The sequence below is a fragment of the Aquarana catesbeiana genome, linkage group LG04 (assembly GCF_042186555.1).
Source record: "Aquarana catesbeiana isolate 2022-GZ linkage group LG04, ASM4218655v1, whole genome shotgun sequence".
Lineage (NCBI taxonomy): Eukaryota > Metazoa > Chordata > Amphibia > Anura > Ranidae > Aquarana > Aquarana catesbeiana.
In genome coordinates this window covers 85920530-85936801 of record NC_133327.1, presented here as the reverse complement: position 1 = coordinate 85936801, position 16272 = coordinate 85920530, and the positions used below count along the sequence as shown (strand labels likewise).

General features: G+C 42.1%; 1 protein-coding gene across 2 annotated transcripts in view; it reads right to left on the bottom strand.

Annotated features, from left to right (window-relative positions):
* NBAS (NBAS subunit of NRZ tethering complex) overlaps positions 1-16272 on the bottom strand; it is a 1128646-nt gene that overhangs the window by 344676 nt on the left and 767698 nt on the right. For both annotated transcript variants that reach the window (XM_073625355.1, XM_073625357.1), the window contains one exon: positions 566-816. In XM_073625355.1, the coding sequence (XP_073481456.1) occupies positions 566-816 (251 nt within the window). The remainder of the gene's footprint in view (positions 1-565; positions 817-16272) is intronic.

Genomic DNA, 16272 nt, shown 5'->3' with positions numbered 1-16272 from the left:
AACAGTTATTTCTTCAGAATAACAAAAGGTAGGAATCAGCAACAAAAGTTGTTATAATCCCTGCAATGTACATAGATCACCCAGAGGGGAATGTTTTTTGTTTGTTAATGCTTTAAATGATGCATACTGACACTGCTGAACCTTGGTCTGATCATCTACTTTTCAAGAAACTGGTCATAAAAGTGTTAACATACATGTACTTATAATGGAACAAATACCCCCCATTGCAAGTGTTAAATGCTGGTTGAGTCTAGGGGTAGAGGAATAAGCTGTAATGTACCTCATTTATTGATCTGACAGGCTTTCAACACTCACCACTTTCCACCCACAATCCTAAGCATAGGTGGGTCTTCACTGTCCACACTTACAATGCAGGGCTACTGATCTTGCAATGTATGTGGGACCGTCGGCCACAACGTGTTCGAAAACAGGCTCTGGGAGGCTGGATGCACAGTATGGTAGAAGCCTGCCAGATTGAGGCATAAGGTAAATGTTACAGCTTATTCCTCTGATGCTATATATGATGCTAGAACCACTTTAAAAATGGAGGTAATGAGAGTCATACCTTGTGCCACTGCTTTCAGTTTCTTCAGGAGTTTCACATGACACTCAGGATTAATAGCGTGTGTAATATACTGGGAACAGCCACACTGCTCCAGTAGAGTATAATAGTAGAGCAGTCGATAAAGGTCCTTGCCTTCAATAGTTGGGTACACATATTTTGTCATGTGCTCATAAAACAACCGAGGGTCGGATTTCAAAGTCTCAAACAGGCTGAGGGACTGTACTCGTGCCTCAATTTCTGCTGTAGTCAACCTGCAAGGAATAAAATGGAAAACTATTTTAGCCTCACAGAAGAAGGAACATATGGAAACCACTGCAAAATAATCAAAAATTGCATGGTTTTCAATTACACATTACTACACAAATATTACATTTTCACCATATTATACAGTATACCAAAATGTTATAACTCAGTCTTTTGATTGAAAACATACTGTGAATCACAAATGACAATCATTTTATATGTATTTGTTTCCAGGGTGTTTTTGTGCTGCTCAAAAGCCATAAGTTCTGCCAAATGCTGAGCAAATGTAAAGCCTAGCTCCAGTTTTAGCTTTAATAAGTTTGTTTGGACCAAGCTGGTCCAAACTATTTTTTTCACAAATACACATGCCCCTTGTCAGTGCTGTATAAACTGTGGAAAGCATCAGCTACATACAGTATACAACAGTGTGTTCCAGGAGCAGTACTGAGACTTCTGTCCCTGGAAGAAAAATTGAATCGGGCTGAGCGCTACTCAGCCAATCAGAGGAAACCTTGTATTTTAGGAATAAATACAAGGCATGCTCTGACTGGCTAAGGTAGAGATTGTGACGTCATCTGTTTGCCTCTTAATTTTTACAGATATTAACATAACAATACTTTTGCCAAATCCCCCTAAGACAGGGGCAAATTGTGTTTTTCATATTTAAGGACAACAGCAATTTAATAATCTAACAATATTTGTAAAAAAAACATTGCAATATGCAAAATGTTAAATACCTTTGTATAAATCTAACTATGAAAATATAACCACCAGTAAGTTTACAGCAATGGAAAGATATACAATATACAGTATGCACTTTACAATACATTGGGTGCACGATCCATTCACTTATGGTTCGCAATGGCGAGCAGTACCGTGATGTAATTAATCCGAATGCCAGACAGCTATCCTCAGTTTCAAAATATTTTAGAGACATGCATGCAGGAAGAAACTTGGCAGGTTTTCAATTTCATGGTGCAGAAGGAGTTACTAAGTCAGACAGAGGAGGAGATCTGCACAGGCGATTACTAGAAAGGAAAGCCTGGTGAATCTTTAAACTTGCCATTAGAATGTTGCAAGGTTTAAATCAAAGATGGGACATTAAGTGGATTTTACTTGGATTTTATTGATCATGTACAGTATTTATATAGTTCTATACAGTTGTTCCACTTTTCATCTTAGTGCCGTTTCTTAATTTGATTCATCTGTCCCATGTATCAACTGTGGAGGTGCAGTTAGGTATTTTTAAATGCTGGTCAGTTTGTCTGATAGCCAACTATGACTAAGGATGAGCTCCGGCGTGTTCGCACACCCCATGTACAGAGCCCAGCCAGGAAGTCGGCACTGCGCTGCGCTAATCACAGGCAGTGAGACATTTCCCGATCTCTGCAGCAGCGCAGCGGGACAATGTCTCACTGCCTGTGATTAGCACAGCGCAGTGCCGACTTCCTGGTGGGCTCTGTACGTGGGGTGTGCGAACACGCCGAAGCTCATCCTTAACTATGACTAAGGCTGTGCAGGCTGAAACGCATAAGTGGAGCTGTCTATATGGAATTTAATCCTACGAATTAAAGGTTTTTACATTTTGAGATCATGTCTGCTGCAGACTATCTGGAGTGTGTTTACAGGTCCTCAGCAGGGCTCAGGCTTTTACAAACACCCAATAGGGCCTGACAAAAGGTGCAGGCTTTTACAAACACCCAATAGGGCCTGACAAAAGGTGCAGGCTTTTACAAACACCCAATAGGGCCTGACAAAAGGCTCAGGCTTTTACAAACACTCCATGGAGCCTGACAAAAGAATACATTGCATTGAATCAACTGTCAAAAGGCTGCAGTGAACTAGAAGTAGAAGAGAAGCATGGCTGCAAGGTTTTATGCAAAACTTGCTTTAAAAGTATATTAAGTGGGCTGTATGTTATGTTTAATAGATAATGTTGCTTTTTAAAATAAATTGTTGGCCTTTAGTACAATTGGGTATAACAGCCTTATAGAGAGTTCACTGGGTACTTTAAATGCACAATAGCTAAAATAATCTGGATTTGCTAGAGAAAAAGCAGATGCATCACCCTTACAGACCATGAATGCAATGATGTATTTTTTTTGTCTCCCGATGTCTGAAATATATTCTCTGACTCTCGGCTGTAACTTTCCATCCATAAAAGAAAATTAAGTCCTTAAGGGGCCTAAAAATCTAATGATGAAGAGTTCATTTCAGCTGTGTATGAGCAACCCGTTTTGATTCAAGTACAATTCTTTAGAGAATCTCTGAGAGTTCATCTTTAAAACTCACTTTAATGAATGATGAATCCAGGTAATTTCTCCTGATTAAATTATGCCTGGCATGCATGCAGTAAGACCATCTCTCATTTACACTTAGGCTAAATTGCTCCATTAGAATGGCCACTGAGAATTCTACAGACAAAAAATGTCAAACCTCCAAAACTCTGCCGATACTAGGAAGAGAGGGCAAAACATTACTACAGCCTATAACCGATATTCTATCATTAGTGAATTAGTGTAAATTTTCCTAAAAAGTCATCCATAGATAGAACTAATATTTATTATTTTTTTTTTATGGCACAACTAAAGTTCTATGGGTCCTTGAGAATGTCAGATAGAGAGACATCTGGCTATTTAATCATGAATTAAAATAAAATTGCATTTGCGCTAGGAAAAAAAAAAAAATATAAAAATTATTTATGTGTATATATATATATTAATATAAAGTGCTTAACTATCAAAAGGGAATATATTCAGAAATCTATTATAATCCGTGTAACATTAATGTTGTGATACAACTCATAAGGTGCAACATGTGAAAAATATTAAAATACAGGTGCAAATTTAGGATAAAATGTCCACTCCTTCACCAGATTGATTAATAAAAACCATAAACGTTCATCAAAATTAAAATCTCTAGTGCATAAATCCAGTGTTCATATAAAGTGCTTTTCATCATGCTCCTTAAAACCAGTGCAGAACTTATAGCATGCTTCAGTGCTCTTCCAGTGTTCCCCAAAAGCCTATGCGCTCACCTCAGAGCGTGTGACACAGTACTTAAACTATGCCAAAACATGCTTGGGAGCCACTCCTGGGCTCTAACGATATACAGGTGATGAAATCCAACTCCCTCAATCAGTAGTATTCCAGATCATGGATAAAAGAGAAAAAGCTCCATAGGGTAATATTGTAAGGACTTTATTAAAAATAAATATCCCCTTCATAGGGGTACTCACATAATATAGGTGCGTGAGTGCACCATCCTATTTAGGGCTCTGTATAATGAACCAAATCGTTGGTACGGCGTGCGGTGCGGTGTGTCTATCTCGTCTCACTACCTCTGCTGACAGCTCCGTCCTGGCCCCTCCCCTGACGCGTCTTTGGCACAGGGATCACGTGCCTTCTTCAGGGGGATCCGACATCCAACCTGGACCGGAAATCCTCACACCTCCCAGGGATATAGCGCATTCGCAGTATCTGCCACTGTGCAGCAATATGAAGATCCACGGCTTGCTTTATTCCTAGTATACGATCCTTCATGCTTCCCACATATAGAAGAATGCTCCAATAAGTTCTCCGTTCATGCTCCCTTCCGAGTCAAGGAATGTAAATAATGTCCGCTCTGCTATTCCCAGCAAGTACAGCTCGCTTATATTGAATAAAAATCAGCCAAGATTCACATGCTGTGTGCTGATCAGCTGTTCCAGTCATGTCAGGAAACTGCAGATAGCTGGAATACATGAAATATACAAGGGGCCTCTTCATGTAATCCTGCTCTACCTTGCCCAATGCTTATATATATATATATATATATATATATATATATATATATATATATATACACACACACACACACAGTGGGGACGGAAAGTATTCAGACCCCCTTAAATTTTTCACTCTTTGTTATATTTCAGCCATTTGCTAAAATCATTTAAGTTCATTTTTTTTCTTCATTAATGTACACACAGCACCCCATATTGACAGAAAAACACAGAATTGTTGACATTTTTGCAGATTTATTAAAAAAGAAAAATTCAAGTATCACATGGTCCTAAGTATTCAGACCCTTTGCTCAGTATTCAGTAGAAGCACCCTTTTGATCTAATACAGCCATGAGTCTTTTTGGGAAAGATGCTTTTCACACCTGGATTTGGGGATCCTCTGCCATTCCTCCTTGCAGATCCTCTCCAGTTCTGTCAGGTTGGATGGTAAACGTTGGTGGACAGCCATTTTTAGGTCTCTCCAGAAAAGCTCAATTGGGTTTAAGTCAGGGCTCTGGCTGGGCCATTCAAGAACAGTCACGTAGTTGTTGTGAAGCCAATCCTTCGTTATTTTAGCTGTGTGCTTAGGGTCATTGTCTTATTGGAAGGTAAACCTTCGGCCCAGTCTGAGGTCCTGAGCACTCTGGAGAAGGTTTTCGTCCAGGATATCCCTGCACTTGGCCACATTCATCTTTCCCTCGATAACAACCAGTCGTCCTGTCCCTGCAGCTGAAAAACACCCCCACAGCATGATGCTGCCACCAACATGCTTCACTGATGAGACTGTATTGGACAGGTGATGAGCAGTGCCTGGTTTTCTCCACACATACCGCTTAGAATTAAGGCTAAAAAGTTCTATCTTGGTCTCACAGACCAGAGAACCTTATTTCTCACCATCTTGGAATCCTTCAGGTGTTTTTTAGCAAACTCCATGCGTCTTGCACTGAGGAGAGGCTTCCGTCGGGCCACTCTGCCATAGAGCCCCGACTGATGGAGGGTTGCAGTGATGGTTGACTTTCTATAACTTTCTCCCATCTCCCGACTGCATCTCTGGAGCTCAGCCACAGTGATCTTTGGGTTCCTCTTTACCTCTCTCACCAAGGCTCTTCTCCCCCAGCTCAGTTTAGCCGGACGTTTAAGGATTATGGAGGCCACTGTGCTCTTAGGAACCTCTTAGGAACCTTAAGTGAAGCAAAAATTTTTTGTAACCGTGGCCAGATCTGTGCTTTACCACAATTCTGTCTCTGAGCTCTTCAGGCAGTCCCTTTGACCTCATGATTCTCATTTGCTCTGACATGCACTGTGAGCTGTAAGGTCTTATATAGACAGGTGTGTGGCTTTCCTAATCTAGTCCAATCAGTATAATCAAACACAGCTGGACTCAAATGAAGGTGTAGAACCATCTCAAGGATAATCAGAAGAAATGGACAGCACCTAAGTTAAAGGGGTTGTAAAGGTAAAAATTTTTTCACCTTAATGCATTATATGCATTAAGGTGAAAAAACTTTTGACAATACCGCCGCCCCCAGCCCCCCGTTTTACTTACCTGACACCTCGAATCTTCGCTGCTCGTTCCCGTCATCTCTATTGCAGCTCAGCCTGGTCGCTGATTGGCTGCAGTGGATGGATTGAAAGCAGTGCAGCCATTGGCTCGCGCTGCTGTCAATCACATCCGATGACGCGGCGCGCCGGGGGGGCGGGTCCGAGTGATACAGCGAGCGGCTATAGCCGCCGGCTGTATCACGGGAGCGCGCCCGCAAAAACTAACCACCATGCGAGGGAGCTCGCATTAAGGTGGTTATTTCTTGCGGGGAGGAGCTGAAACAGCCGCTGAGGGACCCCAGAAGAGCAGGTTCGGGGCCACTCTGTGCAGAACGAGCTGCACAGTGAAGGTAAGTATGACATGTTAGTTATTTTTTTTTAAAAATAAAATTACCTTTACAACCCCTTTAAATATATGAGTGTCACAGCAAAGGGTCTGAATACTTAGGACCATGTGATAGTTCAGTTTTTCTTTTTTAATAAATCTGCAAAAATGTCAACAATTCTGTGTTTTTCTGTCAATATGGGGTGCTGTGTACATTAATGAGGGAAAAAAAATGAACTTAAATGATTTTAGCAAATGGCTGCAATGTAACAAAGAGTGAAAAATTTAAGGGGGTCTGAATACTTTCCGCCCCCACTGTGTGTGTGTGTATATATATATATATATATATATATATATATATACACACACACACACATACATACACTGATCAAAATGATGAACGCCCCTATTCATCATGAGGTGAACTTAAAGATCTACGACTTTTTCTCTCTTCACAAAAGGCCTATTTCTCTCAAATACTGTTCACAAATCTGTCTAAATCTGTGTTAGTGAACACTTCTCCTTTGCCGAGATAATCCATCCACCTCACAGGTGTGGCATATCAAGATGCTGATTAGACAGCATGATTATTGTACAGGTGTGCCTTAGGCTAGCCACAATAAAAGGGCACTCTAAAATGTGCAGTTTTACTGTATTGGGGCACACCTGTGCAATAATCATGCTGCTTAATCAGCATCATGATATGCCACAACTGTGAGGTGGATGGATTATCTCGGCAAAGGGAAGTGCTCACTAACACAGATTTATGAATATTTGCGAGAAATAGGCCTTTTCTGTACAAAGAAAAAGTCACAGATCATGATAAATAGGGGCAAACACAAAAGTGTTGTGTTTATAATTTTGCTCAGTATTTGTGTGTGTGTGTGTGTGTGTGTGTGTGTGTGTGTGTGTGTGTGTATGTATATATATATATATATATATATATATATATATATATAGATATATATAATGAAACCCTACCACTGTGAAAAGGGAAGTAGAAGGGAAACAAGGTTGGCACGAATGCAGAGTGCAGGACTCCGTAATATTGATTTTGAGTGCAGAAAGGTGGTTTTTCAACTCCCTTTTGGTTTTGGTATTAGGTTCTGGAGTTTGGAAACTTCAAAGCTGGGTGAGCTGAGAGAGGGGCACAAGAACACAGATGTACTGTGCAAGACAGTCTTAGGAACCAGCAAAAAGCCAAAAGCCAAAAGCCAAGGTTTAAGGCCTACAAAGTGACACTACTGAAGAGAGGAAGGCTAGGTGGCTTGGTATTATTTTCACAGTTCCTGTTATGATTTTGAAAGCAGCCCTGGAGTAGGCAACTACTTTATGTTAGACTTTAATTGTGTTTAATAAAAGTGGGTCAACAAGCCTTAAAAACACAGTTCTGACTGGCATGGACTCAATAAAAAATGTTACTACCACTAAGTTAAATTTGCCCTGATTTCCCCTTTTACCAGTATGCTAATGAAACAATTAAATAAAACCAGAAATAATTACATGAAATGTATATATATATATATATATATACACACACACACACACATACAGTGGATATAAAAAGTCTACACACCCCTGTTAAAATGTCAGGTTTCTGTGATGTAAAAGAAAATGAGACAAAGATAAAAAATTTCAGAACCTGTTCCACCTTTAGACCCCTTTCACACTGAAGGTGTTTTTCAGGCATTTTAGTGCTAAAAATATTGCCTGTAAAAGCGCCTGAAAAACGCCTCCCCAGTGTGAAAGCCCCGAGTGCTTTCACACTGGGGCGAAGCGCTTGCAGGATGTTAGAAAAAGTCCTGCAGCAGCATCTTTGGGGCAGTTTGGGAGCAGTGTATATACCACTCCCAAAACGCCCTGCCCATTGAAATCCAACACACTTTGTTGTAGCACCTTTTGATTTTAATACAGCACTCGGTCTTTTTGGGTATGAGTCTATCAGCATGGTACATTTTGACTTGGCAATATTTGCCCACTCTTCTTTGCAAAAACACTCTGAATCTGTCAGATTGCGAGGGCATCTCCTGTGCACAGCCCTCTTCAGATCACCCCACAGATTTTCAATCAGATTCAGGTCTGGGCTCTGGCTAGGCCATTCCAAAACTTTAATCTTCGTCTGGTGAAGTCAATCCTTTGTTGATTTGGATGTATGCTTTTGGTCGTTGTCATATTGAAGGATGAAGTTTCTCTTCATGGTCAGCTTTCTAGCAGAAGCCTGAAGGTTTTGTGCCTATATTGACTGGTATTTGGAACTGTCCATAATTCCCTCTACTTTGACCAAGGCCCCCATTTCAGCTGAAGAAAAACGGCCCCAAAGCATGATGCTGCCACCACCATGCTTCATTGTGGGTATGGTGTTCTTTTGGTGATGTGGAGTGTTGTTTTTGCACCAAACATATCTTTTGGAATTATATCCAAAAAGTTCAACCTTGGTTTCATTAGAACATAACACATTTTCCCACATGCTTTTGGGAGACTTCAGATGTGTTTTTGCAAAATTTAGCCGGGGTTGGATGTTTTTCTTCGTAAGAAAATGCTTCCGTCTTGCCACTCTACCCCATAGCTCAGACAAAAGAAGAATATGGGAGATTGTTGTCACATGTAGCACACAGCCAGTACTTGCCAGATATTCCTGCAGCTCCCTTAACGTTGCTGTATATTCAGTGTAATTGGATTACCAAATCAGTCTAATAGACAATGGGTCTCATAGGGAGTATGAATCACCCCTCACCTCATCTCAAAACCATAGACAAAAATATTTAAAGGAAGAAACCCCAGGGATTTTACGGGTGAGAGGGAAACCGGGAGTAGGGATGTATACAATGGTAAAGATTTTTACATATCCTGATCTTTTTTACCATTGTATACATCCCTACTCCTTGTTTCCCTCTCACCCGTAAAATCCCTGGGGTTTCTTCCTTTAAATATTTTTGTTAATGTTGCTGTAGTCCTCTTGGCAGCCTCCCTGACCAGTTTTCTTCTCTTCAATTTTGGGGTGACGTCCAGATCTGGGTAACGTCACTGTTGTGCCATATTTTCTCCACTTGATCATGACTGTCTTCACTGTGTTCCATGATATATCTAATGCCTTGGAAATTCTTTTGTACCCTTCTCCTGACTGACACATTTTAAAAATGAGATACCTCTGATGCTTTGGAAGCTCTCTGTGGACCATGGCTTTTGCTGTAGGATGTGACTAAGAAAATGTCAGGAAAGACCTACTAGAACAGCTGAACTTTATTTGGGGTTAATCAGAGGCACTTTAAATGATGGCAGGTATGTACTGACTCCTATTTAACACGAGTTTAAATGTGATTGCTTAATTCCGAACACAGCTACATCCCCAGTTATGAGGCTGCTTACACTTATACAAACACATTATTTTAGTTTTTTATTTTTACTTCTCCTCCCTAAAAGATTTCAGTTTGCTTTTCAATTGAGTTGTACAGTTTATAGGTCACATTAAAGGTGGAAAAAGTTCTGAAAGGATTTATTTATGTCTCATTTTTTACATCACAGAAACATTTCTTGATCATACATCACGGGACAAAGAGTATTCATTACATAGTGGGTTAGATAGGCAACTTCGGTGATTGGACACTGGTTAATCCCAATTAAGGAGAATTCCTCCCCTATATAACCCCTCCCATACGGGGAGGACCTCAGTTTTTTCACCAGTGTCTAAGGTGGTTGGTCACGTAAAACATGTGCTGTGAAGAAAGCTCCAGTTTGGTCCTTGCAGGGGCTTAAAGGGCTATGCTGACCGGATCCATATCTCGGGCCGATATTTTGACTCCCAAGATGGTATGGTACCCGGGCCTCGTCATCCGAAGAAGCGAGGTTTTGCCTGTAAGTCTCTCTTTGGAGGACTGGGCTCTGAGAAAACCAGGCTTGGTGTACTATTAAAACAGTGGCAGGAAAGTTTCTGGCAGAGTCTTTTACAGGTCCAGGTAAGAGGTTTCTCTGAGAAGGAACCCAAAAAACCCTGCAGCTTGGCACAACGCTACCTGCCGTGATGGGTGAAGGCTGGAAACTGTCTGTTCTCAGCAGTTCCTGCGGCGGGGACAGGTAAGAGAAGTTAATCCTATATATATATATTTATATTACAAATGGATTTTCTTCATTGAGTAGTTGCATGTCTTACCTGATTTCCACCACTAGAGGGAGTAAGGAGCAAACTTTCCTGCCTTTCAGATACACACTCAGTGAAGCTGGTGTCCAATCTGCTCACTTCCTCCACTGCAGGTGTGCAGATCCTTCTGACAATGAGGAGAGATCCCTATCCAGAGATAGGGATCAAGAGCAGTCTGAGGATTCAGAGGAAGAGGAGAGAGCTTCTTCCTCTCAGGCACTCAAGAAGCAGGTCCAGTATTATACTGAACTAGTGCATTCCACATTTAAAATGTCCTCTGCTGAGGCCGCTACATCCTCTGTTTCTTCCCTGGGGGTCAGAAGGATCCCACAGACTGCCTTTTTCTTTCCAATTCATCCTTTAATGGATAAATTGTGGTATGAGGACTGGGGACATCCCGATAAACTGTTTACTCCTCCTAAAAGGTTTTCTATGCTTTATCCTCTGGAGGAAAGCTTCACCAAGAAGTGGGAGGTCCCATCCGTGGATGCGGCTGTCTCTTGTGTGAATAAAAACCTGACCTGTCCCTTGGACAATGCTCAGTTGTTTAAAGATCCAACTGATAAAAAGCTGGAAACTTTATTAAAAGCCTCCTTCTCCATGGCTGGCGCTGTAGTCCAACCTACAGTCGCAACTGTGGGTTTGTGTCAATTCCTCAAGGAACAGGTTAAGCAGATGCTTGGCCTCCTTCCCAGTGAGGAAGTGGAGAACTATGCAGACCTTCCACAGGTGCTGTGTTTTATGATTGATGCCATTCTGGATTCTGCCCAGCAAGCATCTCGTTTGTCTCTTCTGTTGGTACACATGCGCAGGTCCCATTGGCTTAAAAGTTGGGCAGCAGAGCTTTCATGCAAAAGATATTTAGCTGGCTTCCCATTCAAAGGCGAACGCCTATTTGGAGATGACCTAGATAATTTTATCCAAAAAATTACAGGTGGTAAATCTACACTCCTACCAGTTAAGAGGAGTAAACGTCCACCATTCAAACGGTCTCTTTCCCCTTCCCCTGGAACATCTATGCAGTGGCGACGGCCTTCCCAATGTACTTTCAGAGGAAAGGCCCAGGGTCACACCCAAGGGCAGAAAAAGGCTTGGAGACGAAAGCCTGCCAAGCAGAGCCCCAAAACATCCCTGTGAAGGGGCGCCCCCCACTCCGCCGAGTGGGGGGAAGGCTCCTACAGTTTTCAGGAGCCTGGCGGGAAGAGGTTCAAGACAAGTGGGTGGTCTCTTCAGTATCTCTAGGTTACAAAATAGAGTTCCTAGAGCTTCCACCAGCTCGTTTCCTAAGGTCAAGAGTTCCCAAAGATCCAGTAAAGCGAGAACCGCTACTACTGGCCTTAGATCGCTTACTATCCCAGGGAGTGATAGTAGAAATTAACCCAAAAGATCAGGGTTCAGGGTTCTACTCGAATCTCTTCACCATTGCAAAGCCAAATGGAGATGTTAGACCCATCCTAGATCTAAAGGATCTGAATCAGTTTCTACACATTCGATCCTTCCGAATGCAGTCAATTCGTTTGGTGGTCTCCACCCTGCAGGGGGGAGAATTTATGGCATCAATACATATCAAGGATGCATATGTTCATGTGCTGATTTTTCCCGCTCACCAAAGATATCTAAGGTTTGCGGTAGACCAGCGCCATTTCCAGTTTGTGGCCCTTCCTTTCAGTCTCGCTACAGCTCCTCAAATTTTTACAAAAATTCTAGACCCTCTCTTAGCAAATCTAAGAGCTCAGGGCATAACTGTGGTAGCTTATCTAGACAATTTGCTACTCATAGAGCAATCGGTGGCACACCTGAACCGCTCTGTCTTCAAGACAGTAAGACATTTGGAAAGACTAGGCTGGATAATCAACCTACAAAAGTCTTGTTTGCAACCTTCAACAAGGTTGAAGTATCTAGGCATGATCATAGACACCGCTCAAGGCAGGGTGTTTCTACCAGAGCCAAAGGTCAAGGCCGTAAGAAGTCTAGTCCACTTAGTATTAAGCAAAAAGAGTCCATCCATTAAGGCTATGTATGAGACTGTTAGGAAAGATGGTTGCCACTTTCAAAGCTGTTCCATTTGCCCAGTTTCACTCTCGCAGCTTGGAAAAAAAGACTCATGCCTTGGATCTTCCGATGTGCCTATCCCCAAGGATACGCAAAAGCCTCAATTGGTGGTTACGAACCAAAAATCTTTTGAAAGGCAAAGCCTTTCTTCCACTACAATGGAGAATCGTAATCACAGATGCCAGTCTGACAGGCTGGGGAGCAGTTCTGGAAGAAACATGCACGCAGGGAAGATGGTCTGCAACTGAGAGACGCTTGCCCATCAATATTCTAGAAATTCGGGCAATTTACTTGGCCCTCATGGACTGGTCTTACAGGCTACAGGGTCATCCTATTTCGGATACAATCCGACAATGCCACGGCTGTGGCTTACATCAATCACCAAGGAGGCACCAGAAGTCTGGATGCCCAAAGGGAGGTGAATCGCATTCTTGCATGGGAAGAAAGCCATGTTCCCTGCCTGTCTGCGGTATTCATCCCAGGAGTGGAAAATTGGCAAGCCGCCGGCAATTATGCCCAGGAGAATGGTCCCTACACCCCGACATATTCCAGACCATATGTCAAAGGTGGGGAACACCAGATGTGGATCTATTCGCGTCCAGATTCAACAGGAAGCTGGACAAATTTGTGTCCAGAACAAGGGATGTACTTGCTCAGGGGTCAGATGCTCTGACAATCCCATGGGATCAGTACAATCTAATGTATGCCTTCCCTCCGAACCCACTTCTTCCGCGGTTCCTGGGAAGGGTCAAAAGGGAAACAAAGTCGGTCCTTTTAGTAGCCCCGGCTTGGCCAAGACGACCTTGGTATGCAGAGATCGTAAAGATGGTAGTGGGCAGGCCTTGGGTCCTCCCATTCCGGCCAGATCTGCTCACACAGGGTCTGATTTGCCACCCTGCTTTACGAAGTCTAAATTTGAAGGCTTGGCTGCTGAAAGCCACATTTTAAAAGACCGTGGGCTCTCTGAGTCAGTCCTTTCCACTCTGGTCAATGCCAGAAAGCCGGCCTCCAGGCTTATTTACTACAAAATCTGGAAGGCACATGTTTCCTGGTGTGAACCCAGGGGATGGCATCCTAGAAGGTATATGATTAGCAGAATCTTGACCTTTCTTCAGTCAGGCCTAGAAATGAGATTGGCTTTGAGCACTATCAAAGTCCAAATTTCGGCTTTGTCTGTATTTTTTCAGAAGCCAATTGCTTCACATTCCCTTGTCCGGGCCTTTATTCAGGGGGCACTGCGGTTGAATCCGCCAGTCAAACCTCCAGTATGCCCATGGGATTTGAATTTGGTGTTGTCGGCTTTACAGGGACAACCCTTTGAGCCACTGCACCTGGCTCCTTTAGCGCTTTTGACTAAAAAATTAGTCTTCTTGATAGCCATATCCTCTGCTAGGAGAGTTTCAGAATTGGCAGCTTTTTCTTGTAAAGAGCCATATTTAATTATTCACAAGGACAGGATTGTTATGCGTCCTAATCGTTCCTTATTACCTAAGGTGGTTTCAGGGTTCCATTTGAATCAAGATGTAATCCTACCATCCTTTTTTCCAGATCCGCAGTCCGCGGAGGAAGAATTTTTGCACACTCTTGATGTGGTTACAGCAGTCAGTGTCTATCTGCAGGCAACTGCTCAGATACGGAAAACTGATTGTTTGTTTATTCTGCCAGATGGCCATAAGAAAGGCCAAGCAGCGTCGAAATCCACTCTTTCTAGATGGATTAGACAGGTTATTTTTCAGGCTTATGATATAAAGAGGAAAACTCCTCATTTTCATGTGAAAGCACACTCAACTAGGGCTGTTAGTGCTTCTTGGACAGTGCATCACCAGGCCTCCATGGCTCAGATGTGTAAGGCTGCGACTTGGTCTTCAGTCCATACATTCACCAGATTCTATCAGGTGGATGTAAGAGGGCAAGAGGATACCGCCTTCGGGCGCAGTGTACTGCAGGCTGCAGTTTAGTTCCTCTGGTCCGTTTGCGGTCTATATTTTCTGATCTGTGTCTCCCTCCCCTCAAATGAGCATTGCTTTGGGACATTTCACTATGTAATGAATACTCTGTGTCCCGTGATGTATGATCAAGAAAATAGGATTTTCAAATACAGTTTAAAATCCTTTTCTTGAGAGTACATCACGGGACACAGAGCTCCCGCCCTTCTAGGGTTTTACGTGGTTACGTATTGCTTTGCTACAAAACTGAGGTCCTCCCCGTATGGGAGGGGTTATATAGGGGAGGAATTCTCCTTAATTGGGGTTAATCAGTGTCCAATCACTGACGGTGCCTATGTAACCCACTATGTAATGAATACTCTGTGTCCCGTGATGTACTCTCAAGAAAAGGATTTTACAGGTAAGCTGTATTTAAAAATCCTATTTTTAACAGGGTTGTGAATACTTATATATATATATATATATATATATATTTTTTTTTTTTTAACCTAAAATAACAATAATTTGAAGTGGTGTTGCTAATTCCATAATAAATAAGCTGCAATGTATTACTGGGTCACATAAATGTTGCATGGTCTGCTATAGTGTTGCAAAGACTGATAAAATTATGTATAATGGGGTGCTTAGAATGGAAGAAAACAAGGGGATTCTTAATTCTTTTTTCCCAGCAAAAGGTTGCTATTTTAGGACAAGTCTTATTTTTAGCTCAAACAGCAGTTTCTCCCAGGCTGGTACAGTAGAAGCTCCTGTGAGACATACAGTAGCAATAACCTCCACAGAGATCATTCTCTTAAAGTTGTTGATTCATTTGGGAATGGTACTTGACTCTCCACTCTGACACTTCAAGTCCCATAGCTCACTGTTGCAGTTACCAGCAATGTCCTACATAAATGTACTCCAACTCCCACCTTTGTAACTAATAGCCATATATAAACATGTAACATTAATTACCTGGACAAAAACGCCTTAACTACTTTATGTAAGGCTACAAACAACACTGCTGCTTTGTCAAGCCTGAACTGCCTCTGCTATATGTCAAATGCAAGAAATTAGGAAATAGTAACGTACCACTACTTTTCTCCCGTAGTCACTGACCCAGAATATATTAGTGGAAATCCCTTTATGCTAACAGAATGGTGATGCCACTTTGACGCTTTTTCCTTCTGTCTGGGGATAACCTCTAGAGCTGCAGCATTTAATAGGCAAAACTCTTGATTAATGAGAAAGAATAGGTCTATCCTAGACAAGCAAGGAAGGACAGAGCTATGCAGGGGTTACCTAGAGGACAGCTATGAGAGTTTTTAGCTATTAGAAACACTTTTTATTGCATGCATTTCCTACAACCAGTAGGGAAATCATTCTGTGATTAGGGTCGGCCTGCTGTCCACTATAAAACCCATTGCAAGGGTTACCTGCTCTTTTAGCCTGGGGGACAGTAAAAGCAATATTGCTTAACGGATCTATGTGAGGACACTCATGCTGATGAATGTGGCTGCTACTCAGCTATGCTAGGAAAGACCACTGCAACATTAGCGTAGCAAGCAGCATTTTCACTTAGAGCAAAGGATAGTTTAGCAGTGATAAGTATTTAGTACTTAAGATACTTAATCACTTCAAGTCCAGACACTTTCACCCCCTTCCAGTCTAGGCCAATTTTCAGCTTTTAGCACTATCACACTTTGAGTGACAAATACTCAGGCA